The following is a 17,796-nucleotide window of genomic DNA, read 5'->3' as shown; positions in this document are numbered from 1 at the left end:
GAATTTTAAATAGGGATAATTTTTAATGATTTTAATAATGTCACAGCTACAAATATTTGGTTTTAATTGGCTTTTATAGGGGAAATGTTGTGTGTGTTGTTTGTATTGTGTTATTTTAATATGCTGTGAGCCGCCCTGAGTCCCGTGGGGAGAAGGGCGGCATATAAATTATGAAAAATAAATAAATAAATAAATAAAGTGTCCCTAGGGTGATGGGATTAAAGGAATTGAAACTGAAGAATGGCTAACTTGGATAACTTCCAAGTAATTCTACATTAACTAGGACGGGTAGGCAACCTTGGCTCTTTTAGGACTGGTGGACTTCAACTCCCAGAATTCCTGAGCCAGCCATGCTGAGGGGAAAGGGAGAGGTTTCCAAGCTGAGCCATGGTGGCTCGGGAATTCTGGGAGTTGAAGTCCACGAGTCATAAAAGAGCCAAGTTTGAAGACCCCTGGTTTAAATATTTAAATATTTTTCCTCATGGGCACGTGATCAAAAGTCAGGCATTTGGGCAGGGGTAGGCAACCTTGGCTCTTTTATGACTCGTGGACTTCAACTCCCAGAATTCCTGAGCCAGCCATGCTGAGGGGAAAGGGAGAGGTTTCCAAGCTGAGGCATGCTGGCTCAGGAATTCTGGGAGTTGAAGTCCACCAGTCATAAAAGAGCCAAGGTTGCCTACCCCTGATCTAGGATAAGGCTGAGTCAACCTGAGATGTCGCTTCTTCTAGGTTTTGATCAGGCTACCCTTAATTATAAAATGAAGGAATTGACACTGAAGAAAGCGCCCAGTTTTGTTCTTGATTTCACATTGGTGCACAGACCTGGCACCGGCTCCCTGAGCCAAGCTCTGTCCCTGCCAGCCTCACTCTCTTCCGGGTGCCAAAGGTGCCCTTCAGCAGGGCTGAAATCACACTTTCTGGTCTCTTTACACGTTGCAATAAAGCTACCCGATTGGCTTGGGTTTGTCGCGTGAACTGAGCCAGTTGTGTCTAATTCAGTAAAACACGGTTAAGCCATCGCGTGTTAACTCTGATCTCGCCGTTTATGGGGGAATGCGCTGCAGAAGATACTTCTAAATGGGTGGATTTTGATAGCATACGCATCAAGAGGACCACACAGATTCAAACCTCAGCGACAATCTGGTGATGTTTGCTCTTAATAGCACAACACACATTTTATCATTTGCTCCTCGCCTCCAGGCACCTATGCCTCTTCATTTACACTGAGTTGAGCTACATCCCAAATTATTCTAAGCAAAAAGGAAGATGCATTGGCAATATTAATGTAAAAACAGAATTAACAGCCAGGCCCTCATTATGCTAGACAAATGGCATTCTGATTTGCAGTTTTAAGATTCATATTCAGAGCCAAATAACATCTAGGACTACATCCAAATTCAATTATTTTCTTCAAGGAATCGGTGCCATCTAGAAGATGCTGTCACCTTCACAACTCCTTTTCTTTGGATTAAATTTCATTCAGTTTTCCTTTATTTATCAAATTTACAGACTGCTGTCCCACTCTCAGAGCGACATTATTCAACCTGATGGGATTGATACATCGCTATAAAGCTTGTTGGGTTTGAAGGTGACAGTGTGAACCTGGTCATTGTAATTTGCAAGCTATTGCTTATTGTCTAACATAAGCCAATTAAGATTTAAGCAAATCAGAATCAAAACACGGTTTAATACAGGGTGTAAATCCAGTCTGTAAGTGTTTTAAAAGTATTACCTGCATTCCTGTATTCAGTAGAGTTACAAAAATTGCAAGCTGGCTGTCATGGCACGCTCCTAACCAATAGCAAATGTTTCTGGAGAACTAGAGTAAAAATGCAGATGATAAGTTGGAATCTTGCCATGGATTACGATCGGTTCTTGAAGGATAAACAAGCTTCCCAGCAGCATTGTTTTCTGAAATCAGCTTGCCAGAGAGGTTGGCTCATTCACTGTCAGAAATTATTGTTGTTAATTAATTTGTTGGCAGAAGTTTATGAAAAAAACGGGTGGGATTGAGAGCAGTTGCTGACCCCTGATGTGCTAAATCAATTAACCCTCTTTTAAATGAAGATGATGAAACTGATCAAGGAGAGAAGCAATCTAGAACTAAGGAGAAACTTCCTGACAGTGAGAACAATTAACCAGTGGAACAACCTGCCTCCAGAAGTGGTGAAGGCTCCAACACTGGAAGTTTTTAAGAAGAGACTGGACAGCCATTTGTCTGAAATGGCATAGGGTTTCCTGCCTGAGCAGGGGGGGTTGGACTAGATGACCTCCAAGGTCCCTTCCAACTTTTTATTATTATTATTATTATTATTATTATTATTATTATTATTATTATTATTATTATTATTATTATTATTATTATTATTATATTAGTATTATTAATTATTATTAACCGGTTTTACTCCAGCCTGATTCTCAGTTTTAATGCTGGGATATGGTGGATTGAGGTCAGCCTTCATTCTGAAGGGCCTGCGGACGAGCGGAGGGGGGGGCTCTCAGGCCCAGCTGCTCTCTTAATTTGGGGTACCCACTCCTTTTTCTGTCTGTCTGCAGCTGCCCCACTTTTCGGTCTCCCTCTTTTGACTGTCTGCTCAGACCGTTTACAGATTTCTCAGGGCGAGCTCTGATCTGCAGATCACGGCCTCGTTTCACTTCTTGATTGCTTCAGAACCAAGTTTGTAATCCAGCGATGGGGGCTCTGAAACTGCTACGGGAGCCACTTAGACCAGGGGTAGGCAACCTTGGCTCTTTTATGACTCGTGGACTTCAACTCCCAGAATTCCTGAGCCAGCACGGCTGGCTCAGGAATTCTGGGAGTTGAAGTCCACGGGTCATAAAAGAGCCAAGGTTGCCTACCCCTGACTTAGATGGAAGCGAAATCTTCAGAAGGAAGAATCCTTTGTTCTGGCCATTCCAGATTCCAGGAAAGGGGGGCAATTCAAGAACAGGGGGTGGTATTGCCTGCCCCACCCTTCGTAGAGAGGATGGAGAGATACAGATGGCAAAGCAGAGCTTGACAGGGAGATGTGGGTCACACAGCCCTGGGATTCCTTGCTACGCTTTGAGACTGGTTTCTATCTAGCTCCGTTAACCGTTCATCGAACAGTTTTGCCTCCAGCCCTCTAATCACCTTTGTTGCCCTTCTCTGCGCTCTTTCCTGTCACGGTGAGCAGAATTGGATGCAGAATTCCAAGGGTGGCCTCAATAGTGCGGTATAAAGTGGTACCATCACATCTGGTGATCTTGACTCTATCCCCCTGGGTGCCCACCAGCCACCATGTCTTGACTTAAGGGGGAAAAGTCGGAAGAAAGCCGTGACAGACAGACACGGGAAGGAGCGGCAGAACACGGGGGTGGAGGCCAAAGAGGGACCAGCCCAGAATCCCTACGTAGCCACAAGTGAGCTGAGCCCAAACCCCTGGAGTTTTGTTGACCTTTATTTAACTCCAAGCAGGTGCCAACTGTTAGTTGAGAAGACTCCTGTGCATGGGCTGTTTAGCAATAAACCAGTTTAATTGGACGTGATCTTTTGCATCTGACCGTAGATAACAGCCAATAGCCAGGCCACCAACTTATTCCGCCTTCGTGAATAGTGGGAGTTGCAAAGAACTGACCATCAAGCGATGCTTAGATCGGTTTTGCCCCCGAGGGAACTCAGGAGGATTTAACCGGCTGTAAATGATTGGCTCCAACTATTCAATAGGATCATTTGGGCTGGAGCTTCTGAAATGACACGGAGACTAACGAGCACTCGGGGCAGGAGAAGTTTAATTTATGTGCGATCCAAGTGACTGGGAAGTGCTATCGAACAGTGGCCCGAAGTGTTCCAAATGGGAAATTTGTATTAATCAACAGACTAAATTAAATCTGGTCCTCCTCGGAGGCAGAGCACGTGTCACGTAAAGGTCGCTGCTGTTTTGGATCGAAGCATTTAAACAGGGATCATTTCAAACGTTTCCTTTGCACCAACAGCCCTGGCTCTTCTGGCTGGGGGGGGGGGATGAGAGGCTGTCCAGGTCTCCCGCAAAAAATACGTCCTGCAGAGAAGACACAGGGAGTTCCCGACTCACAACAGTTCATTTAGTGACTGCTCAAAGTTAACAACGGCACTGGAAAAAGTGACTTACAACCGTTTTTCACGCTTACGACCATCGCAGTCTCCATCCATGGTCACATGATCAAGATTCAGACGCTTGGCAACTGATTCCTATTTATGACGGTTACCATGTTGCAGGGTCACATCATCCGCTTTTGGGACCTCCTGACGAGCAAAGTTGATGCGGGGGGTGTGGGGGGAGAGGGAAGCCGGGTTCCATTAACAACCCTGGGCCTAACTTACCCACTGCTGTGATTCACTTAACAACCGTGGCAAGTGAGGTGGCAAAAACGGGGCAAAACTCACTTAACAAATGTCTCACTTAGCAACAGAAATCTTGAGCTCAATTGTGGTCGTACGTCGAGGACTGCCTGTGTTTTTTTTTTTTAAAAAAAAAAGCTAAAGCTCAGAATGAAGGGAGGTTAGCAGAGGCTAAGAAAAGCCTAAACTGGTTGGTTTTTTTTAGAAACCTCCAAATAAAGAATCGGCTTAATGAAGATGGCAAAATGCGAGCGTGGAACCGAAAAAGGCAGAATGACTCACCTCTTATTTTGCTCATTCTTCTTTTACAAAAAAAATTGCGCTGCGAGGAGCGAGAGAAAGTGGCTGGGTTGATGCTCAGGATCAATAGAGACGGGATCAAGGAACACTGTAGCATTTTATTTTACGTTTTATGGCTCTGGGATCAGACGAGGCCGGGAGAGAACCCCAGGGCCCTCCGGCGGAGTCTTCCTGTTATCGGATCATCTGTGAAGATCCGGAAGAAGCGGGGAAGAAGCTCGGGCGCCAGTAGAGAGCCCCCCTCGCCCTGACCTTCCCAAAGGGCCGGTCCTCGTTCAGTGACGGCCACACTTGAAAACAAGGGGCAACTACCAGAAACCAGCCTGGTGTCAACGCTGCAAATACTGTATATTCTTGCTTTGACAATATGCAGAACTGTCTGGTATTTTTATAGTTAAACCAGGCAACAGGGAAAAAGGGAGGAGAATAAGGATAGCCCGGGAAAAAGAAACCGGAAGTAAATCACATCTCCCAAGTTGATTGGAAGATGTGAACCATGACCCCAAAATAAGGGGGGGGGGGAATGCTTAGAATGTATATGCGTAAAGGAAGAGAAGCCAGACCTAAGCATTTCCACCATGCTGTACTGACATCTCTGTAACCTTAATAAATGCTTTTAGGAGAAAATACGCCTGAAAGTCCTTTTAAGTGTTTCATTAATCAGACACATGACATCATGCTTAGGTCTGGCTTCACCTGGGCTGTTCCAGAAGAGACCTCCTTGCTCTGGCTATTTTTTAAAATTAGGCATGTTTAGTAGATTGGAGAATCCGTGGGTGTGATATACTGTATTGCCATTTCAGCCAAATATTCAACAACATGCGAGGTATTAGTACCACTTTATAAAACCCTGGTGAGGCCACACCTGGAATACTGCAGCCAGTTTTGGTCACCATATCACAAAAAAGATGTTGAGAGTTTGGGAAAAGTTCAGAGAAGAGCAACTAAGATGATGCAAGGCCTGGAGACCAAAACATACAAAGAACGGCTGCAGGACTTGGGTTTGGCTAGTCTAAAAGAAGGACCAGGGGGGACACGATAGCCAGTATTCCAGTATTTGAGGGGCTGCCACAAAGAGGAGGAGGGGGTCAAATTATTCCCCAAAGCACCAGAGGGCAGGACAAGAAACAATGGTTGGAAACTGACTAAAGAGAGAAGCAACCTGGAATTAAGGAGAAACTTCCTGACAGTGAGGACAATCAACCAGTGGAACAGAAGTTGCCTTCAGAAGTCGTGGGAGCTCCATCACTGGAGATTTTTAAGAAGAGACTGGACAGCCGTTTGTCTGGTATAGGTTCTCCTGTTTGAGCAGGGGGCTGGACTAGAAGATCTCCAAGGTCCCTTCCAGCTCTATTCTATTCTAAAATACTCCATAACATGTTGACTATTCAGCTAGTGGGACAGTTTCCCTCCTCCCTTGATGGAGATGAAGGATTAATTCACTCGCCTCCTGCTAGGCAGATGATAGCAGTGTTCCAATATCTCAGGGGCTGCCCCAAAGAAGAGGGAGTCAAGCGATTCTCCAAGGCGCCTGAAGGCAGGACGAGAAGCAATGGGTGGAAACTGATCAAGGAGAGAAGCAACTTAGAACTAAGGAGAAACTTCCTGACAGTTAGAACAATTAACCAGTGGAACAACCTGCCTCCAGAAGCGGTGAATGCTCCAACACTGGAAGTCTTTAAGAAGAGACTGGACAGCTGTTTGTCTGAAATGGTGTAGGGTTCCTGCCTGGGCAGGGGGTTGGACTCGATGACCTCCAAGGTCCCTTCCAACTTTATTATTATTATTATTATTATTATTATTATTATTATTATTATTATTATTATTATTATTATTATTATTATTATTATTATTATTATTATTAATGTAATTTTAAAACCCCTTTAAAACTCCCCACACATATGCATGTGCATACACACCCATCAACCTCATCCATCCATCTGCATACGGACACACACACACACACACACACACACACACACATCAGTGTTGCATTGAATCCAGTTAAGTGAAGAAACCCGAACCCATCTAAGAGATGAGCCAACTTAGCAACAGTTACTTTTCTGGCAATGTTTTAAATAAATGCATTAAGATTCCTTAAACAAGGATGTGGTTCCTGCTCTTTTAACAGCTGCAGCATTGTTATAGGGGAAAAAAAAAGTGCTCTTCAACACCTCAGTAGAATTATTGGGAGGGGGGAAGAAGGAGCCCACCCTTCTATTTTTAACCATACCACAATCTCCTGCCATTTCTCCAAAGAGTAGCTCAAAGGTTTGAGTCCTGATCCAGACTTTCTCCTGCTGATGATTCTGGCATTTCAGCACGCTGAGCCTGTTTTTTCCCCCTTCCTGCACACAAAAGCCACAATTATCCAAGTATTTAATCTTTCTTCTCTATTTCTAAAATCAGAATGCCATTGTATAGAGCCCCACAGCCTCTTTCCAGTTCCTCATGAAAATGGGAATTTTATATTGCAGATGCAAGCAAATGCAGATTATTACAGAGGATTAAAAATAAATAAAAAAAGATTAGGCAAGCTATATCCGGATTGGTGGCCAAAATAAGATAGTGGTATTTGGATCCCAGGATCTTTGCAGACCTGATGAAGTAGCCCTAAGGTACCTGAAATCTAATTTCTGAAATGCAACTTTCATTTATAGCATGCTTTTTCTGCAATCAGCCGCCTACTATTTTTTTAACCTTCGTAAGTTAAAGTGGACATTCACCTGAAGTTGTGTCTTTTGAGAATACTGTAGTAATAATAGAAGAGCGAAGCACAGTCTGAAAAGATTGCTAACGCCCGAATCAGGTCAATAAACATTACCGTGGAAATATTAAGAATTCATAAAATATCTATGGTTCTCAAAACAAACAAACCCTATGAATTGGAATATAGCAATCCAAGGTCAGGATCTCAGATCTTTATTTCAAAAAGTATATTTCCCCAGTACTAGAACATTTGTACATTTATATACACACACACACACATACACACAAAAACCGATTTCTTCGAAAAGAAATGATGCACAGATAATGTCTACGATACACTGATAATGGAAGAACAGTGTTCAGCTAAAATGGTTGATAACAGATGAATTACAAATTACTCAGGGCATCCAGTGCAGGAGGAGGAGGGCATGGAGAGAGATGCCCTCCTGCCAATCTGTGAGGAAAAGATAAAAATGGGCCACCTTCAGAGGCCTCGTTCAGGAGCATCTAGGACAGGGGTAGGCAACCTTGGCTCTTTTATGACTTGTGGACTTCAACTCCCAGAATTCCTCAGCCAGCCAAGGTTGCCTACCCCTGATCTAGGATTTTTACCTCAGCGAAACCTTCTTCCCTCACGTCAAGGAGACATTCGATCTCATGACTGATCATTCCTGAAACTCTTCCCCGTGAACTGTTCAGTTAATGGATATTCTTTCATAATTAAATTGTTTAATGACTCGGCCCCCAGCTTGATTCTGTTTCGTTTTGCATCTTCTGCACACTATCAAAATCACATTTTGCCTATGATCAAAGCCTGCCTCGTATCCATTATTTGGTATAAACGTCCCAATTCCTTCTAGAAACACTCAGGAGAAGAAGCATCCCAACAAAAGAATCCTTGTTGGGGGGGTCTTCACTCACTAATTTTAATTTTAGTGGCAGGGGAGGTGGGGTTATAATATTGAAAAAGAAAACTTCTGAAGACAGAGGTTTTCGTGTTTTGCAAAAGTCCATCATTGTCCCTCCCAATTTTTCCCCCTTTCTCTGGGAATTACCTGGCAGCTCCTGATGACAGGACAGACGGGGTCAGGTGGACACAAAGACAAAAACACTCTGAATTCAGGCACGACACTCTCATACCAACGTTCTGCCCTTAATTTCAGAAGCCGCCGGATTCACATGCTGGCGTTATTTGCTTTCCTAGCAGCCGTTTGAGAAGCGCCGCGGAAGGTGCTCCGGGACTCAGTTCAGGCCATTGGCGGCTAAACAGTCGCACAAGGTTCTCTTCTCCACTTTGAAAAGCAAGGTCTCCGTCTGCAGGAAGCACGTGGGGGGGGGGGGGAGACAGCAAGGGACCAAGCAGGTTAGTCAATTTCTCATCACAGCCTCTCCTTGTTACAAATGCAAACAAACCAAGTGCAAAATAATAATACGGTAATAAAAAAAATGGCACGGAACGTAATTTTCAAATTCTGATTTATGCTTGGTTTAAGACAAATCTTACAGCACAAAAATGTGGCTGTCCTTATTTTAACCACGGTTATCTAACAGTGCAGCAGAACTACCAACTCACTGCTATCTTCCTCTTGGGGTGGGAAGGTGCTTAAAAAGCTACTAAGCGTCCCTCCCGCCAGTCTTCGGTTTCCTACTCCTCCCAACGGATGAGCAGTGGCAGCATAAAAGGGTCTCCTGACCACTGAAGCAGTTTCTAATCCCTGAATGAGAAGAACCCTGCCTGGGCCTTTTGGCTTTCCAGTTTTATTTGAAAATATCCAGAGAGGCCGAGAGTGTTGCTCTTCTAAATAATCAGGAACCACATAAGACCACAGCCCAATGGCGGCGTCCGTGGGCCCTCTTCCAGACTCCGAATGGGCAAGAAACGAGGGTCAAGTGCCAGCAAGGGAGCTTTCTGGCGTCCTTGTGACTCTAATGGGTGGGACAGTTTAAGGGCAACGATCGGCAGATTCCTCGGCCTGCGTCCCACAGCATCACCGGCCGGCAAGAATGACCAGAATCCAAGGGGGGGGGGGAATTGGCCAAGTCATACCCAGGATGGGGGCCTGAATCGGTTTTCAAGTTGCCAGGCTGATTGTCGTGAGGCAGGGAAGGGTCACGGGGTGAATCAAAAGGGAGCTCTTGACACATTGGGAGACCCCTCCCCATTTCATTGCCGGCCCCTCCTCGGTCTCCCTAAACTCTCAGCTGGGCTATATTTGGACACAAGCAAATGTTTTTCCAGCCGAGGGTGAGCTCTGCCTTCAGAAACAGCTCCTGCGACCGTTCACACCTACTGAACTACACAGAGGCTGCAAAAACATATGGCGTGCTCCCTTCGTCACTTCGAAACAAGATGGGTGGCAAGTGAATTGAAGAAATAAATGTCATACTCGGGAATCTAAGTTGTACGCCGTCTTCTTCAAATCTTGCAAAGCCCTCTGCATGAATTCGAAGGCATGGCAGTCCACGCACGGGCGACCTGGAAGGGGATTTCAACAGGGACACTTCAAGAACATGAAATATTACAGGAACGCAGGCAAGCGTCTACGGCAAGCACAGGAAGTCAGTCCATCGGCTTTCGAGGGGACGGTATTGTACCCATCTCTCAATCAGAAGAAGGTGGAATGAGGCTCCAGCCTTTGTTCTGACAAGAAGGCCATGTTTTCTTCTAAAGGAAGGAAGGAAGGAAGGAAGGAAGGAAGGAAGGAAGGAAGGAAGGAAGGAAGGAAGGAAGGAGAGGGAGGGAGGGAGGGAGGGAGGAAAATGGAGGGAGGGAGAGGGGAAGGAAGGAAGGAGGGAGGGATGGAGGAAGGAAGAGAGGGACTTTTCCAATCCTTTTTCTGCACCCAGGAAAGTTGGAGATCAGAAGAGATGAGGCAGAAAAAGGCTTTGGAAAGAGTGTATGAACTCATCCCTGGACCACAATTTCCCCATCTTTATGTTATGGTTCACTTTCATTCTCCAAAGGGTTAAGACCCCCCTCAAAAAGGCTGGAGAGGCTCAGGAGAGACCCCTTGGTTGGAACTTGCAATTGGCAGCTAGGGCCACATTGCCAGAAGCAGCACCAATGCAGTTCTCTTTAATTTCTCTGTCCGTACAGTGGCCAAAAGCTGTTTCTCCCAAATTCTGGAAAGAGTCTTTGTCTTAGCATGTGAAAAGAACTACAGTATCTTTGGTAGAATTTTTGTTTTAAAAGTTCCCATAAAACATCACAATCAAAGCTAAAGAATAAAACATGTAAACATATTTCTGCAAAGTTAAATATTACAGCCATTTGGAGACAAATACTATCAAAAAGAGGGAAAGCTATACAATGCCTGGACAAGACCAGAATAAGCAGGCATTTTTACTGGACAGAAAAGCCTAAAAAAGTTAGCTTTTTTTGGAGGGGGGGATAAATATGGCCGGGAAAAAGAATGGGGAGATGGAGACTTACATACCTGATCCCTAATGGGAAAGGCATCTTGGTTGAATACATTTCAGTGAACAACTGCCCACAAGTTCCAACCTTTTATTATTTTATCAAGCAAGAAATTAAACAGGAATGAAAGAATGTTTTGCTACAATTTCAAACATATTATGCAACATTCTTTCTTCTACAATACCCGCTTTCCTGAGAGTCTTTCAATTTGGATTCTGAATGTGTGGCTCTGCTTTTTATGCCATAAAACTGCCTGTCAATCCACCTGAGCATGTCATCAGGAAATAATTATAGAAATAATTCACAGATGGTACAATATTTCTTTGATGGTGCATTATACTAATCAAAATATTTTTAAATTGTGCTGGAAGCGGCTCGCAATCAAATTACTGCCTCTGGTGGCAATCCATAATCATTGCATTAATTTTTATTTTTTTTAAAAAAACTATGAAGCAGAAATATTATGCCAAAGGCCTCGATCATTCTTCTTTGGCTTCCCCGAGACGTTTAAAAAGTTGTAATGAAAAAAAATTCAATGCATATATTTAATTAGCTTCCAAATTTGTAACAGCAAAACCTTGGAAGGCTAATTTACATCTTTCCTTTGATCGAGGGTGCTTAGAAGGATAGGAAGTAACGTTGGCTAAAAATTAACACAAGTAGATCCCTTGAGCTAAAGACGCTTGAACCAGGGATGGCCTCCAGTTTGAGCTTTAGTGAACACCCTTTGATGTTTCAGGAGGCAGAGTGGTCTTCCTCTAACGCGGCAATTTTACAACGTGCGGATTTCAGTTCCCAGAACTCCCGAGCCAATAAGGCTGGGGAACTCTGGGAATCAATGTCCACACACCTTAATGCTGCCGAGTTTCAGAAACACTGCTCTGTGTAGAGCACAAGTTTCCAAAGTAGCACAAGCAAGCTTTCCTTTGCTTGACTCTGATTCAGGTCTTTGACTTATAACAGTTCATTTAGTGACCATTCAAAGTTACAACGGCACTGAGGAAAGCGACTTAGGACCATTTTTCATGTTTATGACCGTTGCAGCATCCCCGTTGTCATCTGCTTGGCAACTGGCATGTACTTATGACTGTTGCAGTGTCCCAGGGTCACGTGGTCACCTTTTGTGACTTTCAGACAAGCAAAGTCATGGGGGGAAACCCAATTCTCTTCACAACTGTGTTACTAACTTAACAACTGCAATGATTGGCTTAACGACTTTGGCAAGAAAGGTCATAAAACAGGGCAAAACTCACTGAGAAACTGTTTCACTTAGTAACAGAAACTTTTGGCTCAATCCTGCTCGTAAGGCAAGGAGTAACTGTAGGAATTTGGTTGGGCCGTATTATAATGTGAACATGCTCAATTCATGCTTCCCAAAACAAACATACATGTATATACAGCATATATACTTTGTAGTTTATTAGGATACTAAACTAGCAAAACCATACTTTTAGAATGCAACTAAAAATCTTGTAGGTGTGTTAGTCCGGAGCACACACACACCAAATCACAACTATGTAGAAAAGTATGAGCCTATCCGAGAGGGACACATGCTGTTGGATATGATTTTGGGTTGAAAAGTGCCGGTTTCATCTTTTGCAGCCGAACAAAATTATATTGTGCGCAAGGTAACTGCCGTTTGTGATCCGTCTGAAGACCAAAGATTTCAGGCCCACCTGGAAGGTCTGTGTGTGCATAAATAACAACAACATGGTGGCTGCATCTGCCTGTTCAAAGCCCTTGACGCACATCGCAATGCTTACTTTCGGCAGGAATCGCTGTTCCCGATTCTTCCTCAGCCGTAGCGGCCTTCGTAGAACTCAGCCCCATCATCAGGAGTAAAGGGGCCAAAAGTATCATCTTCTTCGTGTAAACTGTGAGCATCTTGCTAGTGAAGCCTTCCTCCTTCCTGGGAGAAAATAGGAAAGGTTATGGACAACAGAGACCTTTTGAAGCACATCGTTCGGCTGAATGTGGTTTTTTTTTTCCTTCAGCAATCCACCTGAGTCAGAACTACAAAATTAAAAATTCATTATTATTATTATTATTATTATTAATCACATTTATATCCCGCCCTTCTCCTAGTGGACTCAGGGCGGCTTACAGCCAGTTTAAAACGGAATAACAATACAATATACAAATTTAAAATGTGGTTAAAATAAAATATTAATATAGGCCTTTCTTTTTTAAAATTATTTTAAAAACCAAATTTAAAATACCCCTTAGGCCAGTCCTGCCAGCTGAAATAACCATGTCTTGAGGGCGTGGCGGAAGGAGGGGAGATCCGGAATCAACCGGATCTCTGGGGGTAGTTCGTTCCAGAGGGTGGGGGCTCCGACAGAGAAGGCTCTCCCCCTGGGGGTCGCCAACCGACACTGTCTGGTTGACGGCACCCTGAGGAGACCCTCTCTGTGGGAGCGTATCGGCCGGTGAGAGGTAATCTGTGGCAGAAGGCGGTCTCATAAATCAGAAGGCGGTCTCATAAATCAATATCACATTCTTGCTATCTGACACAACTAATTAAGTTGTCACCTTTAGCTACACCTTTTCTCACGACACCTGTGCAATTGGTAGAAATAGAAGTAACAACAATAATGTTATTAAATAAAAATAAGTAGTAATGACAGAAGGAAGAAGTAATAACGCCAGGAGGTTTCTTAAAAGAAAAATGGAGAAGTGCTTTCCTTAGGACTGTAATGTCTCCTTTACACTCTCTCTACAGATATACGGATATGACTGGCAAGGGAAAGGGATAATTTCAAATTGTAACGCTCCAGGTCCTTCTAAGAGCAGCAGTGTCTCAGGAACATCCACAGTGACGTGGTCAAAAAAGTCAAGATGGCCACCGTGCCTGCAGTATCGAAGGTCTGCCTCAGTTTTATGTCTACCACATGTGAGACAAAGGGGTAGGGCTGGGAAGGTGCAGTTGCAGCTGCCTTCTTCACCTTTTCTACCCTCCATACCCTCAAGAAAGTTCCTGGCCCTTATTTATTTTCTAGTCCGTGCTGTGCAACTTCCCCCACAGAGACAAAAACCACGTCTCAACCCCAAAGCTGGTCTTGGCTCGAAAGAGACGGGGCAGAAAGCAGAACCTCTGTTGCCAAGTACTTCCGGTCAACGTCGTCATTTACGTTGATCTCTTATTTGGTTCTACAACTTTAGAATAGGCTGCAACAGTGAGCAGAGTAAAGATACCAGGGGAGTAACGATGTACATCAAGCCATCTAACCCCAGAATTTCAGCAGGATGCTGGGACATCTTATGATGTTCTCAAGATAATGTGACATCAATCCCGTAATTGCAAGCTTTTAGATATGATCAAGCAGCCGTTCTTGATCCCAGATCCCAGTAAGGAAGGGCGATTACGTAGCTGTGGGGTTTCACAGTCCTAAACCATGAAGCATTGCTATGAAGAGTCAGGATGTTTGTATGCAGCGAACTAAAGAAATGACATAAGAATGCAGGCTAAATAAGCACAGGCGGAGGGGGGGAGAAGCACTATTTCGTCTCTCAAAAGTCAATCAAAATCATGACACCTGAATAAAACATCTTTTGCCCTCAATCCCATAGCAGGTGTGTTTACCAAAGCTTCAATAAAAGCAAAACCGTTTTCTGCTGAAAAATAAAAGGTCTTAACACCCATCTTTCCATTTCCTCCATATTATCCACATGGGAAGCCTGCATTCCGATGTGGTGATCAGAATGTTTTTTTAAATCCACTTAAAACGTTTGGATCAGGTACATTTCTGCCCTTGTAGTAGATGGAGTCCCCCGTCTCCTTCGGACAGCTGCCAGGAGGAGCCTCCCTCTGGCTCAAGCGACATCAGGTCTTCTCTTTCCCCAAAGTCCTGCCTAATCCCCCCCAGCCCAGGGCGATTGCTCGGAACGGCCTCTGGTCCAGAAAGGGGCTGGAGAAATCACCTGCTCTCCGCCCAGGGTCTGGTGGCTGCTGTGTGGGGTGCAAACCGTGCACCCCAGTCGAGCAGACGACCAGTGGCCGTAACGCAGGGCACGGCCTCTTTGCATCTAGATCGTCCCTCAGGGGATTCCAACAAAGTAAAGATAGAAATACCTGCTCTCTCTCTCTCCCTTGTCTTTGCAGTGGCTGCTTTGAATGGCTGCCGCGGCTGGCTAGCGCAAGATGTGCGGTGCTGCCTCCGAGCAGGCGCACAGCTGCTCTTTCTCCTTTCTCAAAGGATCTGCCATGGCAACCGTGCCGAGCCCCAGACTCACGAAACAATGGCCTTGCTTTCCCCATTGTGGCATGAAAGGCACAGCTTTTAGGACGTCCCCAAGTCTTTTAGCGCACAGCATGAAAATAAAATTGTGGCAAGGGAAACATGAACATGTGCATGATACATACACCTCTGCGAGGGATCACTTCTTCAGATGCAAAGGAAATTGAGTATTGTTACTGATGGGGAAAGGAAGACATGAGGAGTTATCTATAGCTCACATTGGAAATTAGATTAGTTCAGTGAGAGACATTCTTGGCCTGATTAAAATGTCACATGACGTGATAAGTATCCTTTTTTAAACTCCATTACAGCTCCAACTAAATTCCAATTCACCTGTTTTTCAGTGAAATTGTCGTAAGATATCCTTTTCAAAACAATAGCCACTCGATGACAGAATGGCTGGAGGAGTCTAAAAGTTCTCACTGTGGGTTTTGGACCTACAAATTCTGATTTTTTTTATTCTTTTGAATGTGGTTTCCCCAACATGAAGAGGCAGATAAGGACAAGCAAGCAGGCATGTATGCTTCACTCCTGCAGATGAGGTCATGCAATCACATTGCCACAATAGATACGGGGCCAGAATTAGCATCCGGACTTGCTGCATTTGAAGGCTTGAACTGGTCCAGAATCCAGCACTGCGGGCAGCGATGGGCATGCTTTGTTAGGCCCGTGTCTGCTCTTCAAGCTGCGCTGGCTGCCAGATTCCTGGCTTAATTCAAGGTGCTGATTATTACCCATAAAACCCTATATTAGTGATGGCGAACCTTTTAGAGACTGAGTGCCCAAACTGCAACCCAAAACCCACTTAAGCATTAGTCGGGTGCCAGGTGGGTGTGGCCAATTGGTTGGGCGTGGCTGTGGTGGTAAGGGCAGACTGGGTGGGACTAAAAAGTTCAATCAATCAATTCCAATTTTGTAAGATCTTTTTTTTCCTGCGAGAAGTTGAAATTGACTGATTGATTGAACCTTTTTTTTTTTGCACACGGCGGCGGAGGCCTAAAGCGAAAAGGTTTTATAAAACACAGCTGAAGGCCCAGGACTGGGGCGACGGCGCGCGTGCCCACAGAGAGGCCTCTGAGTGCCGCCTCTGGCACCCGTGCCATAGGTTCGCCACCACTGCCCTATATGGCATGGGGCCTGGTTAGTTGAGGACTGCCTATTTCCCATAGTAGCTGCCTAACTATTTTGATCTGGCAAGGTTGGCATGTCTGGGTTCCTTCAAATGAGCGTCATCTTTCAATAAGACCCCAGAAACACCCCTTCCCTTCGGCACCACCTGCCCTCTGGAACCAGCCCCCCCAGAGATGGGTCTCCCTCTCTCTCTCTGTGCTATGTACTCTGGAGAGCTTGACAACCTGGCTCTTCCCCCGGGCCTTTGACAAGGTTGATGGAGGGCCCCTTCTGGTACTGTGGGTTGTTAGCTTAGCTTGGTGTCTGGTTTGTGTCATCTTTTATTCTTTGTTTTAATCACTAGATAGGTAGTCCCTGACTTATGATCACAGTTGAGCCCAAAATTTCTGTTGTTGAGACAGTTGCTAAGCGGGTTTTGCCCCACGTTACAACCTTTCTTGCTACAGTTGCTAAGTGAATCACTGCAGTTGATAAGTTACTAATCTAGTTGTTAAGTGGATCTGGCTTCCCCAGTGACTTTGTTCGTCAGAAGGTTGCAAAAGGGGATCACGTGACCCCCAGGGACACTGCAACCGTCATAAATACGGGTCAGATGCCAAGCATCCGGATTTTGATCACGTGACCACGGGGATGCTGCAAAGGTCATAACTATGATAAACTGTTGTGACGTTTTTCAGTGCCGTTGTAACTTTGAACGGCCACTAAACGAACTGTCACTAAGCGGAGGACCACCTGTGTGATTTTATTCTTCTGCGGATTTTTCAATCACCCGATTGCCGGAAGTCAGGAAGTGTGACAGATTCAGACTGCACCATCCCATGATAGTTTTTGTAAACATGGCTGGCTGGGGAACCCCCCCATCTAATCCCCGATTCCTGCTGTTTTCCTGCTCCCAACTCCTCCTTCCTCTCCTTCCTCCCAGGATGATGATGATGAGGAGGAGGGCGGTGATGGCGGTGCTTCCACAGGCCTTCACCCCAAAGGGGGCCGTGGCTGGCCTTGGGGAGACTTCGCTGGCTGCTTCCCTTCTCCTGGGCGCTCTCCTCCTGCCGGCCGGCCTGCCCTCAGAGAAGCGAGGCACAGCCGCCAGGGTGGCAGGCCAGGCCCAGAAGCGACGCCATTTCCCTCCAGAGTCCAGTGTTTCTCAACGTTGACAACTTTAAGGCATGTGGACTTCAACTCCCAGAATTCCACAGCCAGCAATGCTGGCTGTGGAATTCTGGGAGTTGAAGTCCACATGCCTTAAAGTTGTCAAGGTTGAGAAACACTGCTCCAGACAGACACACGGCGAATAAACGACCCTCCCGCCTCCACGTTCCCCAGCTCAGTCCTTCCGCGAACCCGCCTCTTCTGCATCCCCTCAGGAGCCGCTTTGGCCGAGCAGCGGCCGCTGAGGAGAAGACGGACGTAAGCGGGGCCCGCCATCTTGACGTACGGCAAACGCGCGCGCGACGCCTTCCCCCCTCCCTCCCCTCCGCGGCCATTTCCCGCCGGCCCTCCCGCGCGCCGCCATCTTGCGTTACGGACGGCGGCGCGGAGGGAGGGAGGCTGGGAGGGAGGCGTCCTCCCCTGGAGGGCCGGGTCCTCGCTCGCTCTTTTAGGTGTCTTCGTGAAATGCCGGCCGCGCGCCTCGGCTGGGC

General features: G+C 45.6%; 1 protein-coding gene across 1 annotated transcript; it reads right to left on the bottom strand.

The window, feature by feature from the left end:
• Positions 1-8,611: 8,611 nt before the first annotated feature.
• Positions 8,612-17,581, bottom strand: CUNH4orf48 (chromosome unknown C4orf48 homolog). Its single transcript, XM_015820439.1, has 4 exons — positions 17,502-17,581; positions 12,551-12,696; positions 9,757-9,845; positions 8,612-8,683 (listed from the first exon to the last, which is right to left on the bottom strand). Exons 1-4 carry the CDS (start codon positions 17,579-17,581, stop codon positions 8,612-8,614), a joined length of 387 nt encoding a protein of 128 aa, XP_015675925.1.
• Positions 17,582-17,796: the final 215 nt, after the last annotated feature.

Source organism: Protobothrops mucrosquamatus, unplaced genomic scaffold (genome assembly GCF_001527695.2).
Source record: "Protobothrops mucrosquamatus isolate PMUCROS unplaced genomic scaffold, P.Mucros_1.0 scaffold1130, whole genome shotgun sequence".
In the NCBI taxonomy this organism is placed as follows: Eukaryota; Metazoa; Chordata; class Lepidosauria; order Squamata; family Viperidae; genus Protobothrops; species Protobothrops mucrosquamatus.
The sequence above is the reverse complement of the archived record's forward strand: the minus strand, read 5'-3'. Positions and strand labels throughout refer to the sequence as shown.